This window comes from Budorcas taxicolor, chromosome 8 (assembly GCF_023091745.1).
Source record: "Budorcas taxicolor isolate Tak-1 chromosome 8, Takin1.1, whole genome shotgun sequence".
NCBI classification, from domain to species: domain Eukaryota; kingdom Metazoa; phylum Chordata; class Mammalia; order Artiodactyla; family Bovidae; genus Budorcas; species Budorcas taxicolor.
The window spans coordinates 115,271,346-115,296,100 of record NC_068917.1 but is presented as its reverse complement, the minus strand read 5'-3'; the positions used below and the strand labels follow the sequence as shown (position 1 = coordinate 115,296,100).

Sequence of the window (24,755 nt, the reverse complement as noted above, 5' to 3'; positions counted from 1 at the left end):
TGAAAGTAGAAACGTGGTTAGATAGATGCGGAAAGTCACAGAACGCAGTCTCCCCTCTGTGCTTCAATTACTTACCAAATTAGCTCTGTGAGGACATGGGAACTAGTCTGTTTAGAGTTTGCACCCCTTCTTGTGGGTTCAAATATGCGTAGAATGAAAATAAACGGCCTTTCCCCCTGAAGCGCACGTTTCCCTATTTCTGGGCTCTATTTTGCTGGTGGACACAGAGGCAGCCACGAGCGAGGCCAGTGAGAGAGTCACAGAGCCAGGACAGGAGGCGCCCCGGGCCCCACCCTGGGGTCTGAGCTACTGGAGGAAGGCTGGTGGGGCCCGTGGAAGCTGCGTGTTAGGGTCACTGGCGACTTTTTAAAAACGCTGCCCACAGGGACCACATCTGGGGAGTCAGATTTAACGGGTCTGGGGTGCAGCCACAGACATGAGAATTTAGAAATCTCCCCAATGAATGCACCACGCATCCCGACTTGAGAACAGGCAGGGAGCACAGAACTCTCCGGAGGACCACGGACTCCGGGCAGCTACCCCGGGTCTCCTGGCTTTGTGTCGGGGCGTCTATCAGAGGAAGCTGGTGGAGATGAGGACATGTCTCAGCAGCGCCGCGGGGCAGACGAGCCCACGGCTGTCTGTCTCCACCACCTGCCGGCGCCTGGACGACGCTCCTCCCTGGGGATGGCGGGGAAGGGGTCTCCCTCCCTCCCTGCCCCCCTCCCTCTCCGAGGACCTGCTCGCCCACACCTGCGGGTACCTGGGGCCGCAGGAAACCCGCCTAGGCTGCGGGCGTGCTTTCCTTGGTGCCCAGCGAGCGACCCCATGCTCGGTCGGTTTGTAGGCAATGGATATGCACAACAACAACATTATCAACGGCAAGCGTGACGCTCATGTAGAAGAGGGGGCACCTCCTACCATCGAATCCTTTGGGGGATATGTCCCTGGTTTGCACCTTGGGAGCTATGGCCCGCTTGCCGTAAGTGTGGCTGTCGTAAGTGTTGTACTCAAACGAAGTCTTGGAATATTTCTCCAGCTCTTTGGCCAAGTTGGAGCGAGGCGTGGTGGTGGGCACGCTGTTTCTGTAGCCGTAGTGTGGGATCTCCAGCTGCTTTACAAAGCACATGGGCCTGGAAGCAGAGAGAGAGAATGGACAGCTTGCTTTCTCACGGCCACGCATGAGACGTGGTTCATCTTAAAACGAGAACATCTTGTTTCTTAGCTGTGTTAAAAAACCGGAATCTCGCGCTAAAATCCCAGTTCTGTTTTCTTGAGAAAAGGCCAAGCGTGCTGTAATGATACAACATTAAATTGGCTTCTGCCAAGATGCTGACTTTTTGGAAATAAAAAGAACAGAAAATAAAATACTTAACCTTTGCCCCTGCCCCTTTTTTTTCTTTTCAGAGTCTAAGAAAGTGTGGAGAAGACAATGCAAAGTGAATGTGGGAAGGGATCTCAGATCCCTGGGTCTCCTTTTGTGGGGCTTTCAGACAGTGTTGCAAGCGTCACGCAGGGCGAAGCGAGAGAAGAAGCTCCCTTAACAAAATATGAGGAAGTGAGAGAAATAGTCTCAAGGATGTGGAAGATGCTACAAAGAAATGTTTTCAGCTGGACAATAGAATGGAACGCGTCCTGATGCGCTTGGCAAATATCGCCGTGTACCTTCAATGCCATCGCCTAGTAATCATCCCTTTTTCTATACTGCGGAATAAAATATTTAAATGGAAGAACTCTCGGTCACATATTCATGAACATTCTATCTTGCTTTTCGTGTATCCATCTATCTCAAAGGACCTTCTAGACTTTTTAAAAAAATAATTTTAGATTTACAGGAAATTGGTGCAGAGAATTCCCTTAGACTTTTTGCGCCAAACTTCTCTGTATGTTAACAAGTTTATCTATCAAATCACCAACACATTTACTTTGACATCATTAATTTACCTTATTTACTTCTTCTCAAATCACCAAAAAGTTGTAACAGTTAGTTAAATGTCTATTATTTGGGGCATTTTAGCAGGCAGTGGGGTGGGCCATAAATGAACGAAAGCTTAGGCCTTGCCCTCAGAGGTCACCTGGACTGTGATCTTGTTTCAGGAGCCCAAGGGCTCTCAGAGTCCTGGGGAATGGAGGACACCCGGAGCCATGCGAGTCCGTTCAGTTTTAAGGGAGAAGGTGGAGTTTGTCAAAGTTAAGATCCAGGACGGGGCAGGAAACACACCAGGAACATTGAACGATAAGGAACAAGAAAGGCCAGCGCCTCTCTGGGTGCAGCAGGAGGCAGGGTGGGGGGGCCCAGGCTGGGACTGTCCATTCGCCCAGGACAAAGGACGTGGGCATGGAAGGCATGACCCCTGAGCCCTGAGGAGGCGGGAGCAGCTCTGAGGGAGGGTGCCTGCAGCAGAGGCATCGAGGAGGGACGTTTGGTGGCGAGGTGGAGCAGGTGCTGGGGCCTGAGCAGGGCTCTGTGTGTGGAGGGCGTGGGGCAGGACCGCAGCCCCCACCTAAGTGGCAATGGCCTGTTAGGCCACCTGCCTGAGACTCTTAAAAGCGAAAGTAGCTGAACGATCGTGGGTTGAAATTCTCCTGCTTCCTCCTGTCTTCCCGTCCCCCCGCCGCCCCAAACGCACGGCCCCTCGTGAAGGCATTTGGGGAGTCTGAAGTGACTGGACAGGCCAGGGCCTCTAGACCCGCTCATGGCCGGGCCATCAGCGTCGAGCTGCACCCCTGGGGGCTGCAGAGCCGAGCCCAGCCTGGCCGGCCCTGTGCCTCCTGCACCGCTGAGGGGCTGCTGCCCCCAGGCCTGTCCTCATTCTGCCTCTTCACTCCTCGCCCAAGGCTGGGGGGAGGGTCATCGCTGCAGATGGGCTGGCCCAGGGCCTTCTGTTTCACTGTCACTGGATGTGGCTTCCCATCACACTACGTGGAGAAAGGGGCCCAGTCTCGGGGGCAGAAAGGAGGCTTCTCTGTGAACTAGGCCATGTCTGTCACTTCCGATGTGTCTTATCCGTGCCACGTGGCCAGTGAGCGCCTCAGTGAGAGGCAAGCTTGGAGCCGAGCCCAGGATGGGGGAAAGGAGGTGGGCATGGGACCTGTCCAGCCCTGGGGGGCCTGTGCAAGGTGAGGGGCCTGAACAGAAGCCCCCCTTCATCTCTCCATTTCCTCAGACTCTCCTGTGGTTAATCGCTCCTCCCCAGATGCACACTGCTGGGGTCAGGGAGGGGGGAGGGATGCCTTTGGTGTGGGCGTACCTGTAAGCAGGCTGAGTCACGGGCACCTGGGGACACGTTAGGTGGGCAGCGACCTCGAGGAGAAACGTCTAGAGGGGCGCACCCCAGAATTTACTGAGCTTTCTCTCTAACAGTAGGATCATAGAAGGCTTTTATTTTCTTATTTCTGTCCAGTGAAGCATTTCTCATTTTCTGTAAAGATTTTAACTTTTCTATTGAGAGATAAAACGGAGTTTAATGACTATGGTAAAATCCTTTCAGGAAGATGGGAAGTAATACATGACAAAACCAGGGAGGTGTTTGTATCATTTGCCTAGTGATTTTTTCCAGGTGATTTATCCCAAAGAAATAATTTAACAGAAGCAAAGTTGCGTGCATGTGTGTGTGTGTATCTGTGTGAGTGCATCTCCATCTGGGTAGGTGGGTGTGCATGTCTGGGCAAATGTGGTTGTGTGTGTGTAGGCGTCTGTGTACATGTGCATGTACGCATGTGTGTGTGTGGGCATTGTGTGCGTGCACGTGTTTGTGTATGTCTGTCGTGTGTGTAGTATGTGTGTACATGTGTGTATGTGTGCAGATGTGCGTGTTTGTGCAGGTGCGAGTGTGTGCACACGTGTGCTTTTACGTGTGCATGTGTGCTTACTGCTTGCCCTTCCGGAGTCAGCTTGGACTTGCCCTCAGTGCCAGGCTAGAAGCCCTTCCAGCATAGGTGTGCCCCGCCGTGGGCACCAGCAGCTGTGGGGATCACGGTGCAATTCTCGTAAGGATGGGGAGGCTGCTGCTGTGGCCCTGACTAAACATGGAGGGCGACCAGCTTGCACCTGGGCGAGGGCTGGAAGCGAGTGCCGAGGGAAGCGAGGCTTCTTCCTCACTGGCCACAAGGAGCCGTCCTGAAGGTCGCAGTGGAGGGCGCCAGGTGACCTTTGCCCCACCCCCGTCTTCACGGCCAGCGACCAAGTGGCTTCAGGTAAGTCCTCGGCCCCTGCACCCTGCTTTCCTCAACGCCGAGCGGGGATGTCGACACAGGTGACATCATCCCGCCCGCCTCCTGGGGGCATCTGAGGACGGGGCGCCCTTGGAACGCAAAGGTTGGAGCGGGGGTGCTGCCTTCTCCCCCAGATTGAGGTGCAGTGACTTGGGGTGCCCCGTGAATTCTCTAGCTGCCTTTCCGGCCAGGGCCTGGAGCATCAGGGCCAGAGGAGAGCCAGAGACGGCTCCCTCTGCACCCCCGGGGCTCAGGGAGACCCAGGGGTGCTGGATGGCACCGGTGGTGGGGCTCGGGGCCCCAGTGAGATCTCCTCACTGAACCGGCTCCCCCGCCCTGCACCAGGCACGGCCACCCCTCGGGGGCGTCCGGGTGCCCGTCCCGCGGGGAGGGCTGTGCAGGGATCCCGATGGCACGTCCAGTACCTGAGCACTCGGTCCGAGGCCTGGCTGGACTTGGACACGTCACAGCCCTGGTGCTTCTCCTGGGCCTTGGCCAGTTTCTCTGCTGCAGCAATAGGGCATCCGGAAAGGCTGCAAAGACAGGGGTCTAAGCGTCCTCCGCAGCGCCCCTCATTGACCCCATCAGCTCCTCCCTCCCTCCCTCTCACAGCATCAGGCTCCTGAGCCTCGGGGATGGAGTGAACCAGGAAGGGGCTTCGCATGTTCGCCCCCTAGCTCCAGCAGACATGCTAATGGCCGCGTCACGTCAGCGAATGCACAGCCCCTTTCAAGGATGACAAAACAGAGGCAGAATCCTTCAAGGGACACAGAATCTTAGACACGGTGTCCGTTCTGGGATGCTCGCTGGGGAACTGACCACTGGGTAGGATGGGTTTCTGAAAACCCTGAGTGCAGGGCTCTCTGGCACTTGCTGACCTCAGCACGGTGGACACAGGCTGACCAGCCCGGCTGTCTCCTCCCCAGAAAGATACCCAGAACGGGGAGGAAGGGAGAAAGATCTTGATGCTCCTGTAAAATGTTTTCTGAACCTAAGTATTTACAGGAAGAGACAGAAGGGTGCTCTTCTGTGTTTGAGCTGATTTTTCGTGAAACCCTGGTGTCTGCTGTGTGCATCTCTGCTCAGAGAGCAGAGGCTTCACCCACGTACACACAGAGTCCAGAATCGGTGTGATTCTGGTGAGGATTCCGAGGAGCTGATGCTGTCAGCCCTGCAATCAGGCACCAGGGGGCTGATCCAGCCATCACATCATGGTCCTCCAGAGGACGCCCAGGAACGTCGCCGAGGGGTACAGGTTTGTGACCTCGCTCATTATAAACTTAGCACAAGTACTCACTCATTATAAACTTAGCACAAGTACTCGCTCATTATAAACTTAGCACAAGCACTCGCTCATTATAAACTTAGCACAAGTAACCGAGTTCACCAGACATGCGACAATAACAGTGAAGCTCGTAACAGCTTCCTGTTCAGATAGAACTCTACGCAACTTCATGAAGCTGAGACGGTAGGACAGAAACAACTTGACAGGATCGCTCTCAGGCTATCGGGTAAAAAGGACCTGCTGGGAACTGTATGAGAGGCCACTTGGCAGAAGTCGGGACGAGGCACAAGAGCGAGCAGGGTCTGTGCCGAGCAGAGTGTGGCTCCGCAGCTGCAGCCCAGGAGGGCCTGGCTCCTCGGGCCCCTTTCCCGGCCTGTCCCCTCACCATCTTCTTTGCACACGTGCTGGTGCCTGCTGACACCCACAAGGATGACCGGGGTGCCAGTCGGGGTCACGGGGCTGCCGAGTGAGGTCACACTGTGCTCCGTCTGTGGTCTGCAGCTGCCATCCCACCTGATGGGGACAGGAGGGGACCTCCTGACCCCCGGAAGCTAAGGGAGTGGGTCCTGCCTTCCTTGGAGTCGCTGCAGATGGTTACGGCTCCATCCGGGGTCCGACCTCAAGGAGGACACCTGCCGGGGGGCTGTCACTCCATCACGAGCTGGGGAGACACCTGCAGACTTGGGTGTCTAAGCCCTGAGCTTTGCCGGGCACCCCGGGCTGGCTCAGCTCCCCCTCCTGAGGGGAATGCCCAGGGCCCCGTCCCGCGGGGCTGCGCCCCCTCCCGAGGGCACGGGGAGGGGCTGCCCTGATCGGCTCCCTGCAGCAAGGATGCAGGAGCTCTGCTTACCTTCTGTGTGAGTTCCTGTTGCTGTTGACATGCCCTCGCCCCGTGCAGCCTGGAGTGGGACACTTGAGAACATTTTCATGCATGGCGAGAACTTGACAAGGAGAGGCAGAGAAAACAGCCCAGCGTTAAAACACAGAGATGGTCCCAGGACAAGTGTATGCAGTCATTCTAACAAAGGCTGGGTTAGTTTACAACAGACAGTCCTACACACGTCTGAGATGGACATGGGCAGGGAGACACAGGTAGGAAGAAGGGGAGGTGGTCTCCACCTGACTCTGACCAGCATGCAAAGCAGGATGCGCTGGGCGGGAGTGGGGGCTCGGGCAGTGGGAGCGCAGGGCTGCTCCACCGGGGCAGGAAACCCGGGTCCCTGCATGGCCCTCAGGCGCAAGCTCGGGGCAGGGGTCAGCCGTGTCGCAGCACGCAGATCGGCAGCTTGTAAACACGCCTCTGCCTTGGAAACACACGCAAGGGGGTCGTGGGTGAACGGGCACTCCCAAACCCGAATGTACATACAGAGAGATAGATGATGACTTCTCATCTAGGAACTGGGCATCCTATTCTTGATTATACAAGGATGGAAGAGCTATGCGGGCCCAGGGGAGACCAGGAGGGAGGTGCAGGGCCTGGCCCACAGGGCGGAGAAGGCCATGCTGTCTGGAGAGCCAGCCTGAGCTTCCCCGAGGAGGTCACGGCCCTGGACCGGTGCTCGAGTGTTCCCTTCTGGTCCTCACTGACCGATCGCTGCCCTGGACAGTGGGGTCCACCAGGGGTGAGCAGCACTGTGGCCGCCTCCCCCCACCTGCCCGGTGGCCCCTGAGCTCCGTGGGACCAGGACAGCGAGCGTGCTGACCCTCTGTGGCGAGGGTGCCCTGGCACCTGGCGAACGCCATCTGCACGAGCTCTGTGCGTCACTCATGCCTATGGTCCATCTCATCTCGGGGACCCTCCCTCGCTTCCCCGAAGCCCCTCCATATCCCCCGATGGGACCCTGTGCCCCCGCAGCCCTGTCTGTTCCAGCAGCCCAGGCTCGATCCGTGTGGGGTGGCCGGGGGGCTCACTCTGCCAGGACACGGCCTGAGCAGGTGTCGGGGTCTCCTCTCTGGGGCGTCACCCTGCCCCCGCCACCTGCTGTCTGACCCGCCCGCCTCGGCTCGCTTCTTGGCCCCTCCCTGGCACCTGATCACCTTCCCAGCACTGCTCTCGACCTTTCCCGTGACACGGCTTCCTCTCCTCCTGAGACTGAACCCTCCAAGGGCTGAGTCTCCCTGGAGACGGCACACGTTCCGCTCCTGCCTGCATGGTGGGCCACTCTCTCCTGCCAACGCCCGCTCCGTCCTCCACACCCAGCATGCCCTGGGATGGGGTCTGTGCTGCCCTGGGTCTGCAGGGGTCTCGGCTTCCTCCAGGGCCCAGTCTCCCTCTTGGGGTCAGCTCCAGCCTCTCTCGGCAAACTCGCTGACCTCTGCATCACCTTCTGCCTGACTTTTTTCTCAGGCTCCCCCTGCATGTGTAGGCCTCTTGGAAAAACCACCTTCTGCCCCGTCCTCTGCCCCTGGGGTGTCTCCGCTCCTGCGTCCCCTCCTCTGCCCACCTTCCTACACACCTGTGTCCAGACCTCCCAGTCTGGGCTCCTGTTCAGCCTCCTCTCTGAGCAGCTTCATCCTAATTTTACTGACGCTGCCCAGAGGACTGACCTCCTACGTGTCTGACCTCGCCCAGGAGTCCCGGCTGGCGGTCTGGCCCTTGGGGACTGTCACACACAGCGTCCGGCTTCAGCTGGAGAAGTCCAGGCCACCGGACTCCCTGCTGGATGCGCCCTGTTCTGGATTCCCCACCTTGGTGATTGGGGGAGGCTCCCGGGCGTCTTCTCCACCTGTCTCCCTTTCTCCTTCTCACATCCTGTCCTGCCAGCCTGTCTCTGGAGCGTTCCTTGGACCCGACCCTCTGGCACCACCTCCTTCCTGCCTGGCCTCCCACATGGACCATCACGGCAGCTCTTAGAGAATGCCCAGGGCTCCCTCTCAGACAGGATGGCCCGAGTGGCCCGTGCGGAGCCCGCGGCGGCCCTGGCCCTGATGCCCGCGGCAGCGGCCGGGACTTGCTGGTGAGGTGGGCGCGCTGCCTCGTGCACGCGGCCGGCCCCCGCCGAGCCGGGCTGGGGGCTCCTGCCTCATGTCGTGCTCCGTGAGTCCTCTGTGTTTCTAGCGTGGTGTGTTGAAAGCTGGGGTACAGGCTGCTTTATGGAATTCAGCTGGACAGGAAAGTGGTTAGGGTGCGCTGCCCCGAAAACAGCTAACAGATCAAAAGTAGGAAAGGACACGCTTCTGTGGAGCTTTGACTCTTGGTCATTTTTACGGCAGAGACTCCCGTATGAGTCCATCTTTGGAAACGACCTCCTGGGGGTGCCCGAGAAGGTGACAGTGACTCTAGTTCAGAGCTGAGTCCACGGCACGTGAACAAGGCACACCCAGCCTGACGCGGCGTCGGGGCGCAGGGGAGACTCCCCTGGACTGACGCGGGGTCGGGGTGCAGGGGAGACTCCCCGAGGCTGCTCTTGGGGAAATGGGGAGTCAGGAGGATCGCTCAGCCGTGAGAAGGAACGGATGCTCTACTTCGACATCTCAAAGAAACAGCGCACGGAGAAGCTCCCTGTTCTTCACGCGTTGGCGCGGGGCCCTCCCGCCTTGTTTGTAGATGAGGACTAGTGGCACAGAGCGCAGGTCTCCTGCCCCACGACACGGCCGGTCAGGACTGAACCCAAAGGCCGAGCCCAGGTCTCCATGGAGACAGCTGCGCTCAGGGCTGGGACAGAGGTGGGTTTGGGTCTGAGCTCTGTTCTCTGCTCAGAGGAGCTCAGAAAGTGGCGTGAGTCCTCAGGGTGCCAGGTGCCGAGCCGATTCCCAGGGGAGGAGGAGGCGCCTGGCCTTCCCGTTCCTCATCTGAAAACAGGGCCGATGCCCCTGCAGGTGTACTGGGGGTTGGATGAGTGCGGGCGGGTACCCGACCCAGGGGTGCTGGGCGGAAGCGGCCGGGGTGAAGCGAGCTGCCTCTGCTCATGTAACACACGGGCGCGGCCTCTGCAATTCGCTGCGGCCACAGCCCTGCACCTTCGCTCGCAGGATGGTTCCGAGAGACACGGCCTTCCCACCGCCAGGGGTCACCTGGAAGCCTGTAGCCACAGCAGCTTCTACAAACATGTCATCTGAAAACACTCAGCTTAACCTGTCCTCTAAGCTGCACAGCTTTCTTTGCCCCTCCAAAGCTGGCTGCCGTGACGGGGAAGTCCCCAGAAGGGCCCCTCAACCACCAGCTGGCCATTGCCGCTTCTCCAGCCGGGCGATGAGTGGTCCCCACTAGAAACCACGTCTTACAGGACGAGGGACCCCCACCCCCTTAGACCCCAAATCAGGGGCTGACACAGTCGTTCCTGAAAGCGTGCCTTTTCCCTGAGCCATCAGTTCTAATGGTAGCTTCATAGCTGGCACACTTTATGTGTCGAGAAAAGATAAGCAAAAAAGGGGCATCATTTCAGCTCTAAAAGAAAGTTAGTTGTTTTCATAGATGGGTGCATGTTCTCAGAACCTAAGTAGTTCAAACAGATTCGTAAGATCAAATCCAACTCGAGTTAAACCTCCTTAGGATTTTATCGTGTAGAAATGCTGGGACAGTATGAAATAGACACTGAGTAGAATGCAGTCACACATAAATGCTGGTTAGCGTGGACGGAGAACTTCAGCTAACTGGGCGAAAGCTACCTCGGAGTCCCTTTTCTCTGGGGCTCAGAGCTGCGGGGCGCGGGGCGGGTGTCTCAGAGGCTATCTAGACTCAGTGCTGCAGTCTGTGGGGAGGAAAGGAGGGACGTGCCGCGAGCTCGAGATGAAGGCAGGACCAGGCCGTCTGCTCGGGGGGCCGTGGCGGGGTGACACTGATGTGGAGCTGGGGTCCGAGGTGGGTGTGCAGGGACCGCACCGAGGGGACGCTGCGGTGGGGGGAGCCGGGGTCCTGGCCGAGCTGCCCCTGGGACAAGGAGGACACACCCGTCGGGCGGCACTGACCGGAGATGGAATGGCAGGCGAGGAGGACGCAGAAACGAGGTGCAGGCGTGTGCGCGCCAGGGCGCTGGGGAGACACCGACTTACTTTCTGGAGGGACCCTATCTTTGTGCGGGCATCCGGACAGACTGCGGTGATGCGGATAAAGCCCGGTTACGTGGCCCGTTCCATCGCACCCGGGGGTGGGGCACTTGCTCTCTTTCTTTTCTGCTCTCGAGGGATCTAAAAGCGATAACAGGTGTCAAGAGAATGAATTTTTTTTTCAACCAACTGAAGACAAATGTGATTATTTAACAATCTGAAGAGACCCTGATACATAAAGACATAAAGCAGGTGTCGGGGACACACTGTGACATCCTGGGTCATTCGCTGGCTTCAGGTGATTTTTTTTTTCAACCTTAAACGGTGTAATCATGAATCATATTTTACTTTCGATGCTAAAGAAAAAAATGCTCTCCCTACCTGAACTCTTGATTAATTTTTTCCCGTGTGTTACATGATAAGTTATTGCTCAAAGAAATCAACATAAATAATGATGAGACAGTGACCTTCTCAGAGAACAAGACACCTCCATAATCCTGCGCCAACTGCTTCGTGACATCCAACCAGGAAACATAACGTCTTTTAAGCACTCTGCAGCAGAGTTTCTTACTGAATTCTCTGATTGTATACGCCATTAACTGCACGATTTTACTGGTACTGAAATGTCTTCTCTTGAAACACTGTTCTTAGGACACAAATTCAATGCTTTTCTCAGGACAGACTGAACTCTCAGAAGGCACTGCCAGCAAATGACCGAAATGGTAGGACTCCCACCTGAGAGAGGTGATGGGCAATCAAAGATGTTTCAGAAGCTGCTGGAGCAGTAATTTGTTTTGATCTCTTCGTCTGTGCTTGGAGCCAGAGGAAGGCTTGGACAGCTGTGCAAGCATGCGCCAGACTAAGAGGCGGCGCTTCTGGGCAGCCTGGGGGCACTGTGGTGCCCACGGGGCAGACGCCAGATGCCAGAGTGCAGTGACATCGCCAACAAAATTAACCCTAGACCAGAACTGGCCGCAGCTCATTGATGTGCAGAAAATAACCCCAGAACCTGTTTCTACGAGGAAGCCCAGACCAGAGTCATGCCAGTGTGTGAAACGCTACTTCTGAACCAGTTTTCAAAACGAGATGCACAGATCCACCATAGATGGTGACTACCAGAAGTCTGTTTTAGTCTAGTAAAGCATCTAGAAAACAGATGCTTTACTTTTGGAGGATTCATTTTATATCAAGAAAGAGGATTGGTCTAAAATTTTTGGAACTTTTATAAAATTTTTTTCTTAATCATTTATGTAAACTTGAAATAGACATAGGACTCACAGGAACATATATATATATATATATACACACACTTTTATGTTTGCATAAAAATCCTTCCTTTTATTGTTTAGTTAACATTTTATTCTCTAAGATGTCTCTTTCAGGTCCTGGGATCTCTTAAACCAGTGAGAGATATGTCCTAGATACAACTCCAGGAGTTGGTGATGGACAGGGAGGCCTGGCGTGCTGCAATTCATGGGGTCGCAAAGAGTCGGACACGACTGAGCGACTGAACTGAACTGAATTTCATAATACTAGAGGTATAACTGAATGGATGCAAATATAAAATAGCAAGTGCAAGTAACTGTTTCAAAGGAAAATATTATTTAAGATCATAAATTAGAGATTTAAAATGATAAACTAGATATAAATGACTTTAAAGGATAAAAACATAAGTTATAACTATTAGGAATCATTAAGTGACTCTTTTCCATGAGTTTGTACCGTTTCCTAACAAATTATACTATGTCACGACCTTGAACGTGTTCTGAAGCTCCGCGCAGATTTGTATGAACACCGTGCGGCTCCGGCCACTGCAGGTTTGCAGACGCCACGGTGTACTCTCCTCTCGAGGCCTGTGTCCTGGGGGAGGGCGGTCACCTCTGCCTTCGCCAACACCCCCACCTCCTTGCTTTCTCCCTTCTCACAACCCCAATTCATCTTGAAAACAAATCTTTGAGCAAACGCAAAACAACCAAGCAAGCAAAACAGGCCAACAATCTACCCCAAACCTTGCAACGACATCTAGGAACACCGCGAGCTTGATCTGGCCCTTCCCTCTCTCCCTTTGGAGCAGACACTTGCGGAGAAGGTGGAAAAAGTCTTGTGATGAACTTTTGTTTTAGCTCAAGCTTTTGGAAAGTTACTCGTCTATAATTTAAATAATTTTGAAAAGATTGTGTGTGGATGAGAATTGGTATGCGTGTCCTCTCCATGTTTAATAAAGCAGCAGAGAAGCCAACCATAGATTGTTGATATACACTTGGCCATGCCTGCCAGGCACCTCTGTCCCTGGGATATCCCAGGCAAGAATACTGGAGTGGGCAGACAGTCCCTTCTCAGGGGATCTTCCTGACCCAGGGATGGAACCAGATCTCTGCATTGCAAGCAGATTCTTTACTGTCTGAGCCACCAGGGAAGCCCAGGAGGGCAGAAAGCTTTTTAAAAATAGGAGACCGTTTCTCTCTCTCCCCATGTTGGTGTCCTTCCTTGGCTTTATTTATTTGGTTCTGCATTTAACTATGACATCTTCGAAAGAAATTTGGGAGCGATGTGGAACACACTGAGAGGAAGTGGAGGTGTGCTCTGACCAGAGGGGGAGGGTGTGGAAAACCTGGGGAGAGGGTGAAGTCGTCAGGAAAGCCCAGTCCCCAACCTTGTCCCCTCTCAGGGAAAAAGGGCATCTCCGTGTGGGGATCTTACTGTTTCTTTCCTTTCTGTCCTTGTTTATTGAGGGGAAACAAGTGACCTGAACTCCACTTCTTCCCCAAAACAACACATAGCAACAGTAACAAAACAAAGTGAGTGAAAATCTTCAGTAAGCTGCCGGGGTGGAATAAACCGCAAAAGCCAGCGCAGGTGCAGGAAGCCCGGCGTGCATGAGCCCGCAAGGTGGCCTTCGCAGCCGGACTCGGGCCTGAAACGCTCTGCAGAAAGCCGTCGCGCCCATCCCTGACCCAGTCCACAGGGAAGGACACCGTTTCTTCCTAAGTGTTCCCTGTCTGCGTGCGTGTTAGACTTAACAGTCGTGTTCGACTCTGTGGCCCCGTGGCCTGTAGGCCACCGGGTTTCTCTGTCCGTGGGGTTCTCCAGGCAAGAACACGAGTGCGCTCCCAACCCAGGGATCGAACCTGCATCCCTCATGTCGCCTGTATTAGCATGTGGGTTCTTTACCACTAGTGCCACCTGGGATTCTCAGATACCCAACTACGGATTTCTAAGAGACTGTGTTCATTATCAACACACTCGCTGCATCTCCGGGTCTTGCAACACCCAAAGCAAGCCTGATGGTCCCCTGAGCTCCATGTCACGGTCTTTAGGAGCGGACCCTTCTTCACAAGCTGCACTTCACAGGGTCTGGCCTACACCTGCCTTACTGAAACGGCCGTCAGCACCCAAGCACCTGGCGCGTGCAGGGCCCAGCAGGCCTCTGGCTGAGGTCTGTTTCCAGTGGAGTTTGGTTAAAGAAAAGCCCAATGCGCCCCTGGGGGTGCATGCCCATCGAGAGGAGAATACAGACCTGTGTCCGCGCAGAAAAAGTAGGTTCTGACTGTGTGCGTTCCCTAGCAACTGATTTCCAAAGCAAAATCTGAACCTCATTATAAGGAAACAATATTCAGAAGGAATAGGAGAGCACATAAGACAGAAGGACTTTTTGGCCCAACTAGGGAAGAGTTTAGGGGATCGCCCATTCCATTCTCGAAGCTGCTGCTTCTCACTTGGTTCTGAAAGAGTCTTGAAACTGAAATATTCACAAGGAACTGCACGAGGTCAAATTATACTCCACTCCATACAGAAAGCGAACATGGCTGTTACTGGAAAGCTGACGTCGACTGTTCAGGCTGGAAATATACACCTACGCGTATTAGGTGTAGCAACCATATATGTATATGACTAAATGCATAGACCCACGCAGATACGCACCCACATATCTCACAACTGGAAACCTAGCTGGAGCTCTGGCAGAGGATGGTTTTGAGTGTCTCCTGATAAAGCAAGCACCATGACTGTTTCCACGGTGGCTGGGAACAGGGAGGGGTGGGCACGCCAGAAGGATGACTACTGGTCTCCGCTGGGGACACGCGTCTCCCATCACTGACCAGCTACTTTAAGTGGAGTCACTGCCCCCGCCTCAGGCTAGTGGTCATTCTGCTGCTACCGTGCAGTTTCTAGCAGGGATGTTTTCCATGCGGGAGGCTTCATCAGTAACTATCACTGGATGATAACTTCATAAATCAAGGACTTCCCTGGTGGCTCAGATGGTAAAGCGTCGGCTTATAAGGCGGGAGGCCCGGGTTCAAACTCTGGGTAGGGAAGATCTCCTGGAGAAGGCAATGGCACCCCACTCCAGTACTCTTGCCTGGAAAATCCCATGGATGGAGGAGCCTGGTAGGCTACAGTCCATGGGGTCGCAAAGAGTTGGACACGACTGAGCGACTTCACTTTCACAAATCATGAGGCCACCTACTCAATGCAATTTGAAATGTACGCTTCACTCCCCTTGGCTAATTGTCACGTAAACCCTTGCCACTCCGCAGACTGTGGCTCACCTGCGAGAAAACAGGCTCACCCTAACATTCTCTATCACATGATGGGTGTGCGCTCTCACCCTGGACCTCCAAGACATGCGTCTTCCCCTGATATATCATGTTATCAAGCTGCTTTGTGCATTTTCCAGACAGATGTTTTATTTGCTCTTTGGAGACATAACCGTGAGGCCTAATTCTGGAATCGCCTGCGAGAAGCATGCATGGTGATGCAGCGCAGGGAGATGCCTCCTTGAGCGGCAGCCTACGCCTGACAGCTTCCGCCCTAGCTCCCGCTTCCACGAGGCCACTTACGTGAGGTAGAAATATTACCTTTACCATAGCATGGCTTTTTGACATGGCTGTCAGCGGACTTAGGCTTCCTCTCCTCCCCAGGGAGCGGCCGCGGGGACTGGTCCTCGAAGGACCGCAGACTGTCCCTGCGGCCCGCCTCCAGCGCCATCCTCTCCCTCATGGCCTTGGCCCTCTCGGTCTCCAGGGCGATGGCTTTCTCCAGGAGGGTCAGGTTGCCCTTGGTCATGTCGAACACCTCCTCCGACCGGTCGGAGGTCACGGAGGCGGCGTCGTCGTCGTGCTCGCGGTACCCGCCGTCCTCCTTGGCGCAGCTGGAGAACGTTCTGGGCCGGGGGCTCAGCTGCTCCTCCAGCCGCATCAGGTTCATCATGTCGGAGTAGCTGCGGTCCGGCGTCCGGCCCGGGAAGTCGTCCTCCGGGCGGCCGTGCGCGCGCGGGCCGGCGCCGGGCGGGGGCGGCCGCTCCTGGGGGCTGCCCTCGCTCAGCTTGCGCGCCAGGTCGAAGCACTGGTTGCGGAGACACTCCAGGCTGCTCAGACACACCTCCTCGTCGCTCTCCTCCACCAGCCTGTCCGCCAGCCCGTTGTTGGCCGGCTTGCCCAGCACCCCGTAGCTCAAGGTCCGGCCGTCGGGCGGCGCCAGCGCGTCCGCGTAGGCGCGGTCGCCCGGGTGGTCCCCCAGCACGGCGCCGTGGCCCTGGGCCAGCAGCTTCAGGGAGTCCACCGTCTCCCTGACCACGTCGCTGTCGAGGTCCAGGCTGAGCTCGCCCTTGCGGCCGGGGGCCTCCGTCTTGTCGCCGTCGTCCTCCAGGCTGTGCGACGTGCTGCTGTTCATCTCGGACTCGGTGCGCGCGCGGTACGCCGCGTCCTCCGCGATCTTGCCGAGGTTCAGCAGCGACTTGGCCACCAGCTCGTCGTAGTTGTCGTACTCGTCGTTGTTGTTGTCGTCCTTGTCCGCGTCCTGCAGCGCGCGCGCGCCGTGGCAGCCCAGCTGGTGGTCTTCTGCAGAGAGAGCAGACAGAAGGACACACGAGAAAACAAGAGGGAACGCGGCTAGACCGTGTGGCTGCAACAGCGCGGAAGGCAAGCTCGGGGCGCGGCCGTCGGGGACCTGGGGTCCCCCTGCAGGTCCGCAGGCGGAAGGGACATTAAAAGGGGCGTGTGCTCAGGGCACCGGGCGCTGGGTACAACACCTGCTACAGACTAGGAGCTCCCGGAACTGACAGACAAGCCGCTGGATAGGGTAAACAGTCCTGTTGCTGTTTAGTTGCTAAGTCCTGGCTGACTCTCTGCAACCCCACGGACTGCAGCCTGCGTCTCCTCTGTCCATGGGATTCTCCAGGCAAGAACACTGGAGTGGGCTGCCACTTCCTCCTCCAGGGATCTTCCCGGCCCCGGGATCGAGTTTCCATCTCCTGCATTGGCGGGTGGGTTCTTTACCACTGAGCCACCTGGGAAGCCTAAATATAATGTTAAAGTATTACTTTTTCATCACTTCTAAATTTTAAGCATTGCCTCTAAAATTGGATTTCTCTACTTACTGCCTGACCGCGTGCATAATAAGGACATCCATGGTATGACTAGGCTTTCTAAGAGTCTGTGAACTTGTCATCACCTTGTAAGCAGACGTTCACAGCAATTGCTTTTAAATTGCTTTCACAGAGATGCTTGGGCAGCACAGAAGAAAGCCCAAGGTTCTGGTGGGTCCTGCCGGGATGCCGACATCCCGACATTGGTGGGTTCTGCGCCAACACCGACCCTGGGCAGTCAGTACCAAGAGCACATGCTGGGGCTGAGAGTGGCTTTGAATTTTCTACCTTAAAGCCAGTTTATCAAGATACACTGTGAAGCAACAAGCCCCAGCTAAACTTAGAAGGAACTTTGGTTCACTGTATCTCCGCGGGCTGGAGAGGGTGGACGGGGAGAAGTACACAGCGGCCAGACACCCATTAAATGCAGGAGTGCGGTGAGTTGGCACCAATGACACACCACCCAGCGCCTGCTGCGGTTGCCCTGTGCCGCGGCAAGCCCGGGGAGAGCTGGCAGAGACACTGTGCCCGTGCACCGTGTGGGCTGGCGCATAGAACGTGTGGGTACATGTCATGTCCACACTCAAAAGAATTCGGGAATACTCATTTTAAAAGGACCATGTTAAAAATTACACTCACCCCTGTATTCGATGGCGTCACCACTCGATGGACCCGAGTGTGAGCAAGCTCTGGGAGTTGGTGATGGACAGGGAAGCCTGGTGTGCTGCAGTCCATGGGGTCGCAAAGGGCTGGACATGACTGAGTGACTGAACTGAACTGTTCTGAGACATATGCTAACTCTAAAGGGACATCTGGGGAGTATGCGTCGTTTCCCCTCATGCTGTGCGATCACTGCCACACATACTGCAAGTTATAGGTGATACTAAATGGGTCTGCAAATGGGTTCCCCCGCCCACTTTAGGTTGGATTTGGTTAACTGCCTGCCATTTTCAAATATACTCCTTGTATCCATGATTAAACAAACCAGAGTAAGAAGAATGTTAAAAGTGTATTAGTGAGGAAATGAGGCATATTGATTGGTAGAATATACTGGGTGATTCAGAGCTGAGTCAGGGGGCCCAAGTGTTTTCTTTATGGATTCTGTGCTGTCTCCTTAGAAAAGGTTTTTGTTGGTGAACGGGGTCGGACATCAACACATTAGTAACAGAAAACAACATCCTTGCTGGCCCACACGTGGAACCAACACATTTTTGAAATTTAACATCTCTCTAAACATCAGCAAATCAAATTTCTCATATATTAGTCAGAGAGTATCATTAATTGCATGAAATAAATGTTGTCACTGCTTTGGATAATTTCTGGGACTCGATAGCCTGAGAAGGAGCATACATGTTTTCCCAAAGAGCAGCAAAAGGAAAACAAAACTAGTGAACACATCAGAAATACCGAGGAAGCGTTCACCTAAGAGTGTATCACTCACAGCCAGGGGGAGGCTCTCAAAACCGCAAGGCCACCCTCTGTGTCCTCGAGGCTGCTGGGCCCCAGCCGTGAGCAAGCGGATGGCAGGAGAGACGGCTCCAGCCACGGAAGATCCTCGTAGGTAACAGACTTTCTCAAGTTATCAGTATTTAACTCTTTAAAAACGCATGTGAGACAAAGTCAAGCCCTAACAATGTGGATGGATGGAGGGGGTCCGTCAGGAACCTGCCATCAAGCAGGTTTGAAGCTTCAGCCTCCAGAATTCAAAATCATTCACAGTGAGCTTTTGGACTTCCATCTCTGATTTTGTGCTTTCGGGCAGTTTACCCTTCTAGTTGTGTTTTTGCTGAGGCTCATGATAAAAAGGACCACACGTGGAAGTGGGCAGTGGGAAATGGTCCAGAAGTCTCTGGGCCAGCTAGGCCTTACCAACGTGGTCCTGATAGTCCACAAACTGAATTTCCAATCCAAAGAGATTCAGGAGTCAGTGGGGGCAGTTCTTCGTGTGATGAATGCTCCAGGAAACGGGGAGAGTGTGTTTGCGATGAGAAGAGATGCTTTACCAGAAAAGTATTTTAAAGTTCAGGTCCACATTCTAAACAAAAGAGCGCGGCCACTCATAGGTTTAAGGAGAAGGCCCCGCATCTCTGTGGCCTTTCTACCCAGGTGGAGTCTCTCCTCTAGCAGAGCTGCTGCGGTAACTCACGGGGAGGACACGTGCAGGGGGCAGCCTTGGGCTCGCCTTTGGGAGGGGCTCCCAGCGTGTCCACGCCTCTGGAGACTGGAGGAGGGCAGATCCAGCCACTCCCGGGGAGGGCCCTGCGCCCAGGAAGCGCAGGTGGCTCGGGAGCTCAGCCCATGGGGTCCCCACAGTGTTTCCTCACTGAGTGCACCGGGATTTTTGTTGGGATTCTATGTGAGCTTTGTGAAATGTTGTAGGTCTGAACTTTATCTTTTGAGTCAGATTGTTATAAACAATTTATGCTCAAAGCTACAACTAGAAAACAGCAACAAAAAATTCTCTAAAAACTGGAGCCATGTAGGAAAATTTTTCTTCTCCATCCTCATAACCAGAATTTGATGTGGTTAGAACTCTGTGCAGACTTCAGCGAGCATTTTGTCTCCAAAGGTTAGTCTGAGACCCACCCTTTGATTCTTTCAGTGTCTAGAATCAAAAGGTAGGTTGCCGTTGTTCTTTCCAGACGTTAAAAATCTCTCAGGTAGACAACAGATTAAAACAACAACGTAGAAGAACAGGAAGAAGAGACACTTCTTCACAGCAGAAATTCTCTAGTCCGCCAGGTCACAGAAGATGTGGTCTAAGAGTCCACCCTCCATGGGTTGCAAATCACAAAAGCCCACAGTTTCCTCCGGCCCTTCATGCAGGAAAGGTCACTCCTGGGTGTTACCCTTCCTCTGCTGGTTAGAAGGGTGGAGGCGGGGAAGAGCGGGCCACGTGGACCAGAGGCCCACTGACCTCACTGAGGCCCCCCCAGCTTCCCTACTGTACTGAGCACCCAGGGGGAGCCCAGGACTTCATGGGGCAGGGTGGACACTGAGGTCTCCTTTGCAGAGTGGAAGGGCCCTCTCCTGGGTGTCCTGGGTTCCTTAGCTCAAATTCTGAGAGCTCGGGGTGGGTTCTCGATGGGCAGAGCAATGAGCCGGCCTCTGAGAGCTGGCCCAGGGCCCCCTCGGCCTCTCCCCCAGGATCCACCGCTGCTTATTCTCTTCTTAGATGCAGACATGCAATTCCCTTCTTCTTCTTCCTCCAAACAACAGGCATTTCTGCACCATCACCAGCCCCGTGCAATCCCAGAGCGTCCAGCGCTGGCTAAACATTTACGAGCACAGGTCAGACCTGCCCCAGGGCGCCAGGCACGGCGCTGCACCTACAGACTGCAGCGACCCCAAGCGTGGACCTGGAGAGTTGCCTTTTTTTTAAATAAAAAGACATTATTATTATTATTGATGTAAAAACTATTTCAAAAGTCTTTATTGACTGCAGCATCGTATTCTTTTATGTTTTGGGTTTTTGGCCATGAGGCATGTGGGTGGGATTTTAGCTCCCCGACCAGAGATGGAGCCCACACCGCCTGCACTGGACCTGGAAGTCTTAACCAGCGGACTGCCAGGGAAGGCTGATGCCCAGGTTACGGTAATGAAATACTCGGCATCTCTTAACCAGCGGACCGCCAGGGAAGGCTGATGCCCGGGTTACGGTAATGAAATACTCAGCATCTCTCTTAAAAGCTGTTTAAGATGGATGGTTGCTATCTGGCACAAGACTCCCCTGCTGGTTTTGAGAAGCCTTTAGGGCTCCCCGGGCCGGTCTTCTGGTTGAGGCTGCACGCCAGCCGGTCAGTCTCCCTCACTCTGTGCACCCGAGGCTCCCCGACGCCCAGAGACCAGTTCACAGGCTCCTCAGGGGCACAGCGGTCCCCGCCGTGGCCTGGACAGGTGAGTCCTCCTTCTGCAGGTGCTCTACTGGGGGGCAGCCCCCCACACCTGGGGCCTTGCTCTCACGGGGCATCATCCCCTCGTCTCCGGCCCACCGCAGTGAAGTTGCCGGAATGCAGGCAAAGCTCAGAGGTAGGAGAGCCAGATGGGCCCCCCGCCGGGACGACCCCCTGCAGGTCGGGAAGGACAGACAGTTCCCCTAAGGAGCGTCCTTCACCATCAGCACTGCCCCTGGTCCTGGGCCGTCTGTCCCTGCTCTCACGTCGGACAGCAGTTTCTCTGTCCTCACCGGAGCTCATCACGGTGGAGATGATCTGGGTGAATTATGTGCAATCACCCGAAATACACTTGCAGCCCTCCCTTCGGAGCTCTGGGTTGCCGCTCCCACTGCCGTTTCCGCTGCGGTCTCCTCTCTGCACCTGTCTGCTCGCCAGAGGCTCGACTTGCTTCTCCCAGAAGGAGCGGTTCGCGGGACCAGACTCGCTCCTGCTGTGTGTCTGCTGCGGAGGCTCCGTCCCTGCAGTGGACACACGCTTCTCCACGTCCCGCTGTCCTGGGCTCGGCAGGGCGCACCCCAGGCACTGGGTCCCTGGTGAACACGCCGGGCTCCCCCCGAGCCCTGGGCTTCTGCACGTTCACCATGTCGGCTCCTGACCTTGCCGGAAGCCTTCCTTGGCGCGAGATGAACCCCACGAGACAGACTCGCATGGCCTGTCCCCATCGTCCCTGTCGTGGGGGGCCAGAGTGACCTCAGGGCGCAGACGGGGGTGGAAAGGGGTGGCACTGGATGGGGGCTGGGGTGCAGGTGTGGGGGCGCCTCCGTCTGTTGGTTCCTCGGGTCAAGTATTGCTTTTCCAGATGGCTTCCTCCAGCTTCAAAAAGGTCAGAGAAGATACTGCAGGGCACGTCTGTGCCCCGTCCCCAGCCGAGGTCCCAAGTGTCCCAGGTCTGATGGGCCTGGTTGACCCAGACAGAGCACGGCCGTGTCTTCCCTCCACTGCTGCTTACTGAGCCGCGTTTGGGGCAGATGGGTGACCCCGGGAGAGGGATGGGCAACAGGGATATCGCGGCGTCGGCGCCGGAAGAGAAGCAAACGAAGTCGACATAAAGTCTGCGGTTCGGTGGTGACCCTGAGGGACAGGAGACCCGGGCGGAGGTCACGTCAGGCGGAGTCGGCCCGGCAGGCCTCAGGGCAGGGACTGGAGAATGAGGGGCGTGCACCCCAGGAGCAGGCGGCAGCGGTGGGGAGCCGGGTGGTGCAGAGTTAAATTCAAATTCAGGGTGTTTATATGTGAATGAGCACATGTGGCCAGGGGCTGCCAGGTGGCTACTGCAGCGCCAGCGCGGCAGCGGGAGCTGAGCACTGCTTCCGGCTTTGATAACCTATGTGTGCGTTTAACTTACACTTGTATTTAAGCGGCGTGGACTGACAGGGACCGCCCACCACCAGATCCCTGCATGGTCTGGGAACAGCTCTGGGAGGTCTGGGGTCCGGCGGCAGGCATTGGCTAGCCGGCCTGGTTTGGAGGTGACGCTCTGGTCCTGACCGCCGTGTGGCCTCGACTCCCTGGGGCAGATGGAAGGGTGCCCCGAGGGCAGAAGTCCTGTCTCCAGGGGCAGCCCGCTGCCCGGGGCTGCAGCGGGGGAGGGGAGGTCGCGCCGTGTCTGCAGCTGATCCTCCCCACATCTGCAGCGTGGTCCTCCCCGCGTCTGCAGCGTGGTCCTCCCCGCGTCTGCAACGTGGTCCTCCCGTCTGCAGTGTGGTCCTCCCCTCATCTGCAGCTGATCCTCCCCACGTCTGCAGCGTGGTCCTCCCCGCGTCTGCAGCATGGTCCTCCCCGCGTCTGCAGCGTGGTCCTCCCCACGTCTGCAACGTGGTCCTCCCATCTGCAGTGTGGTCCTTTTCGTCACCTGCCCACGGCCACGCATCATCTCTTTCCACCCCAGTCAGACCTCATGCGTGGACAGCTGACCGATGGCATCCAAAGAGCAGGCTAATGTTTCGTCTCTACAGCCGCTCAGAAGAGCTCCATTGTCTTATTGAGTCTACATTTTGTCCATTGCCTAAGCTGGAGCATGATTTTAAAATGCCTTTCAAGCTAAATGAGATAAACTGAAGCAAAAAATAATGGTTTTCACAAGGGATCCAAGTTGCATACTGCTTTTCAGTGTAGTTTGTGCACACTATGCTTCTTAAAGGTTTTATTCGTTAGGGATCTTAATTAGAAATGTGGGTGAATAAAGTTTCACTTATTCGCTGCTTTGAGAACGTTTCTACTTGATGACATTTTAGGTTTGTGGTTTATCTATGTTTGAGGACTGCAGAATAGAATAGTCACAACCCACCCAGACCAGAGCTGCTTTGAAATCAGTAGTTTTCAGACTGAGACAGACGAGAGTACACTAACCAACTGCATCTCTCGCTCTGTGTGTCTGTGTGTCTGTCACACACGTGTATGCACACACACAGCTTGGAGACTTTCCGAATTAGCTGGTTGACCTTGGACACCCTGACCCAGCAGAACAAGACTGCTGCTGACGCTGTGAACCACGGAGTGCAGAGGAGTCTGGAAGTTTTGGTCCTTCTGTTTTACAGACAGGTTGGATGTGGCTGTTCCTATGAGTATGATTGGGAGGAACTTGGGGGTGCAGGGACCCCCTTCTCCTCTTCAAGCATATTCCATCTGTATCAGACAGAAAAGACCTTTCAGAAACACTCCCACCTTCTTTGGAACCCTAATATGAAACTCACCAGTCTTCATCATCTGGAAGCTTCAGTTCTTGCGTTCAACTCCAATCTCTCAGTCCTCCTTCTTGGCTCATGGCTTCGAATTCTGCCCTTTGTGAAGAACTACTATGCATGGGTTTTCAAGTACACACTCCTCTGAATGGCGCCTGTTTAGGTTTTGGTTCCCACGGAGCCCTGTGCGCTTCTGTGTGCACAGAAAACTCACCCCACGTTTTGAGCTGAGCTGTCACCAAGCTCTGAGTCTTTAAGGTGACTCAGCCTTGATGGACACGCATGTTTGCTCGGCGTCACCGCGGGCCTGGGCCTCAGGGTCATAGAGGGGCTTGAGTTTGTGCCTGGGAGGCCAGTTTCTTGCAAAAACTACCTGAGTCAGTTGCTACAGAGCCACTCTGGACTGCTCACCTCTCTTCAGCTTCGATCTGTGTGGCACCTGCGTTAGGCTTTGCAAGCAGGCAGCAAGGTGAGCAAAGGGCTGGTATTCTCATCCTGACCTCTGGACGCCAGACTGAACTCCAGCGAGAGAGATACGTGTCCAGGGTGTCAGGACGTGCCTTCACACCTTGCTCCATACCCCGCCAGGCTAGCAGGTGGAATAAAAATTAAATTAGGACAAAGAGGGCAGGAGGAGGAGGGGACGACAGTGGATGAGACGGTTGGATGGCATCACCGACTCAATGGACAGGAGTTTGGGTAAACTCCAGGAGTTGGTGATGGACAGGGAGGCCTGGCGTGCTGTGGTTCATGGGGTCGCAAAGAGTTGGACACGACTGAGTGACTGAACTGAACTAAAGACAAAGACAGAAGCTGGTCATCCCTCCAAGCAGACTTTAAAAACAGATTCAGTAAAGACGTGTTAGACCTACTCTCTTATGTTGACCATTTCTCACTATTATGTAAAAAGATTTTCCCCATACTTTACGCATGTTGCTGGCAACTCAAACATACATGACTTCACTTTGTTAGCAAATTTTCTGGTTTGTATTCAAGCATCTGAAAATTCATGAAATATAAGATATAATTATATGTTCTAATTCTGTAAAATTAGCTTGAAAGGAAAAAGTTAGCTTTTATCACAGACAGATATCTAGAAATGTCTAATTCTGCCCTCACTCATTTCTAAGTGGTAGAGCCATGCGCTTCGCTGTATTTGAACACTAAGCTTCCTAAAATAACATGTTCATGGATGAAGGGAGAGATTAATTTTTAAGATAGAAAGTTATCATATTCTTTCTCCCAACTGTGAACAGTTGAGACCTTGC

At 54.8% G+C, this 24,755-nt stretch overlaps 1 protein-coding gene across 1 annotated transcript in view; it reads right to left on the bottom strand.

Moving 5' to 3' along the window:
* MYT1L (myelin transcription factor 1 like) overlaps nucleotides 1-24,755 on the bottom strand; it is a 128,649-nt gene that overhangs the window by 75,572 nt on the left and 28,322 nt on the right. The window contains exons 5-9 of the mRNA XM_052644495.1: nucleotides 15,349-16,323; nucleotides 10,493-10,627; nucleotides 6,351-6,441; nucleotides 4,641-4,748; nucleotides 922-1,133 (exon numbers count right to left, since the gene is read on the bottom strand). Coding sequence (XP_052500455.1) covers nucleotides 922-1,133; nucleotides 4,641-4,748; nucleotides 6,351-6,441; nucleotides 10,493-10,627; nucleotides 15,349-16,323 — 1,521 coding nt within the window. The remainder of the gene's footprint in view (nucleotides 1-921; nucleotides 1,134-4,640; nucleotides 4,749-6,350; nucleotides 6,442-10,492; nucleotides 10,628-15,348; nucleotides 16,324-24,755) is intronic.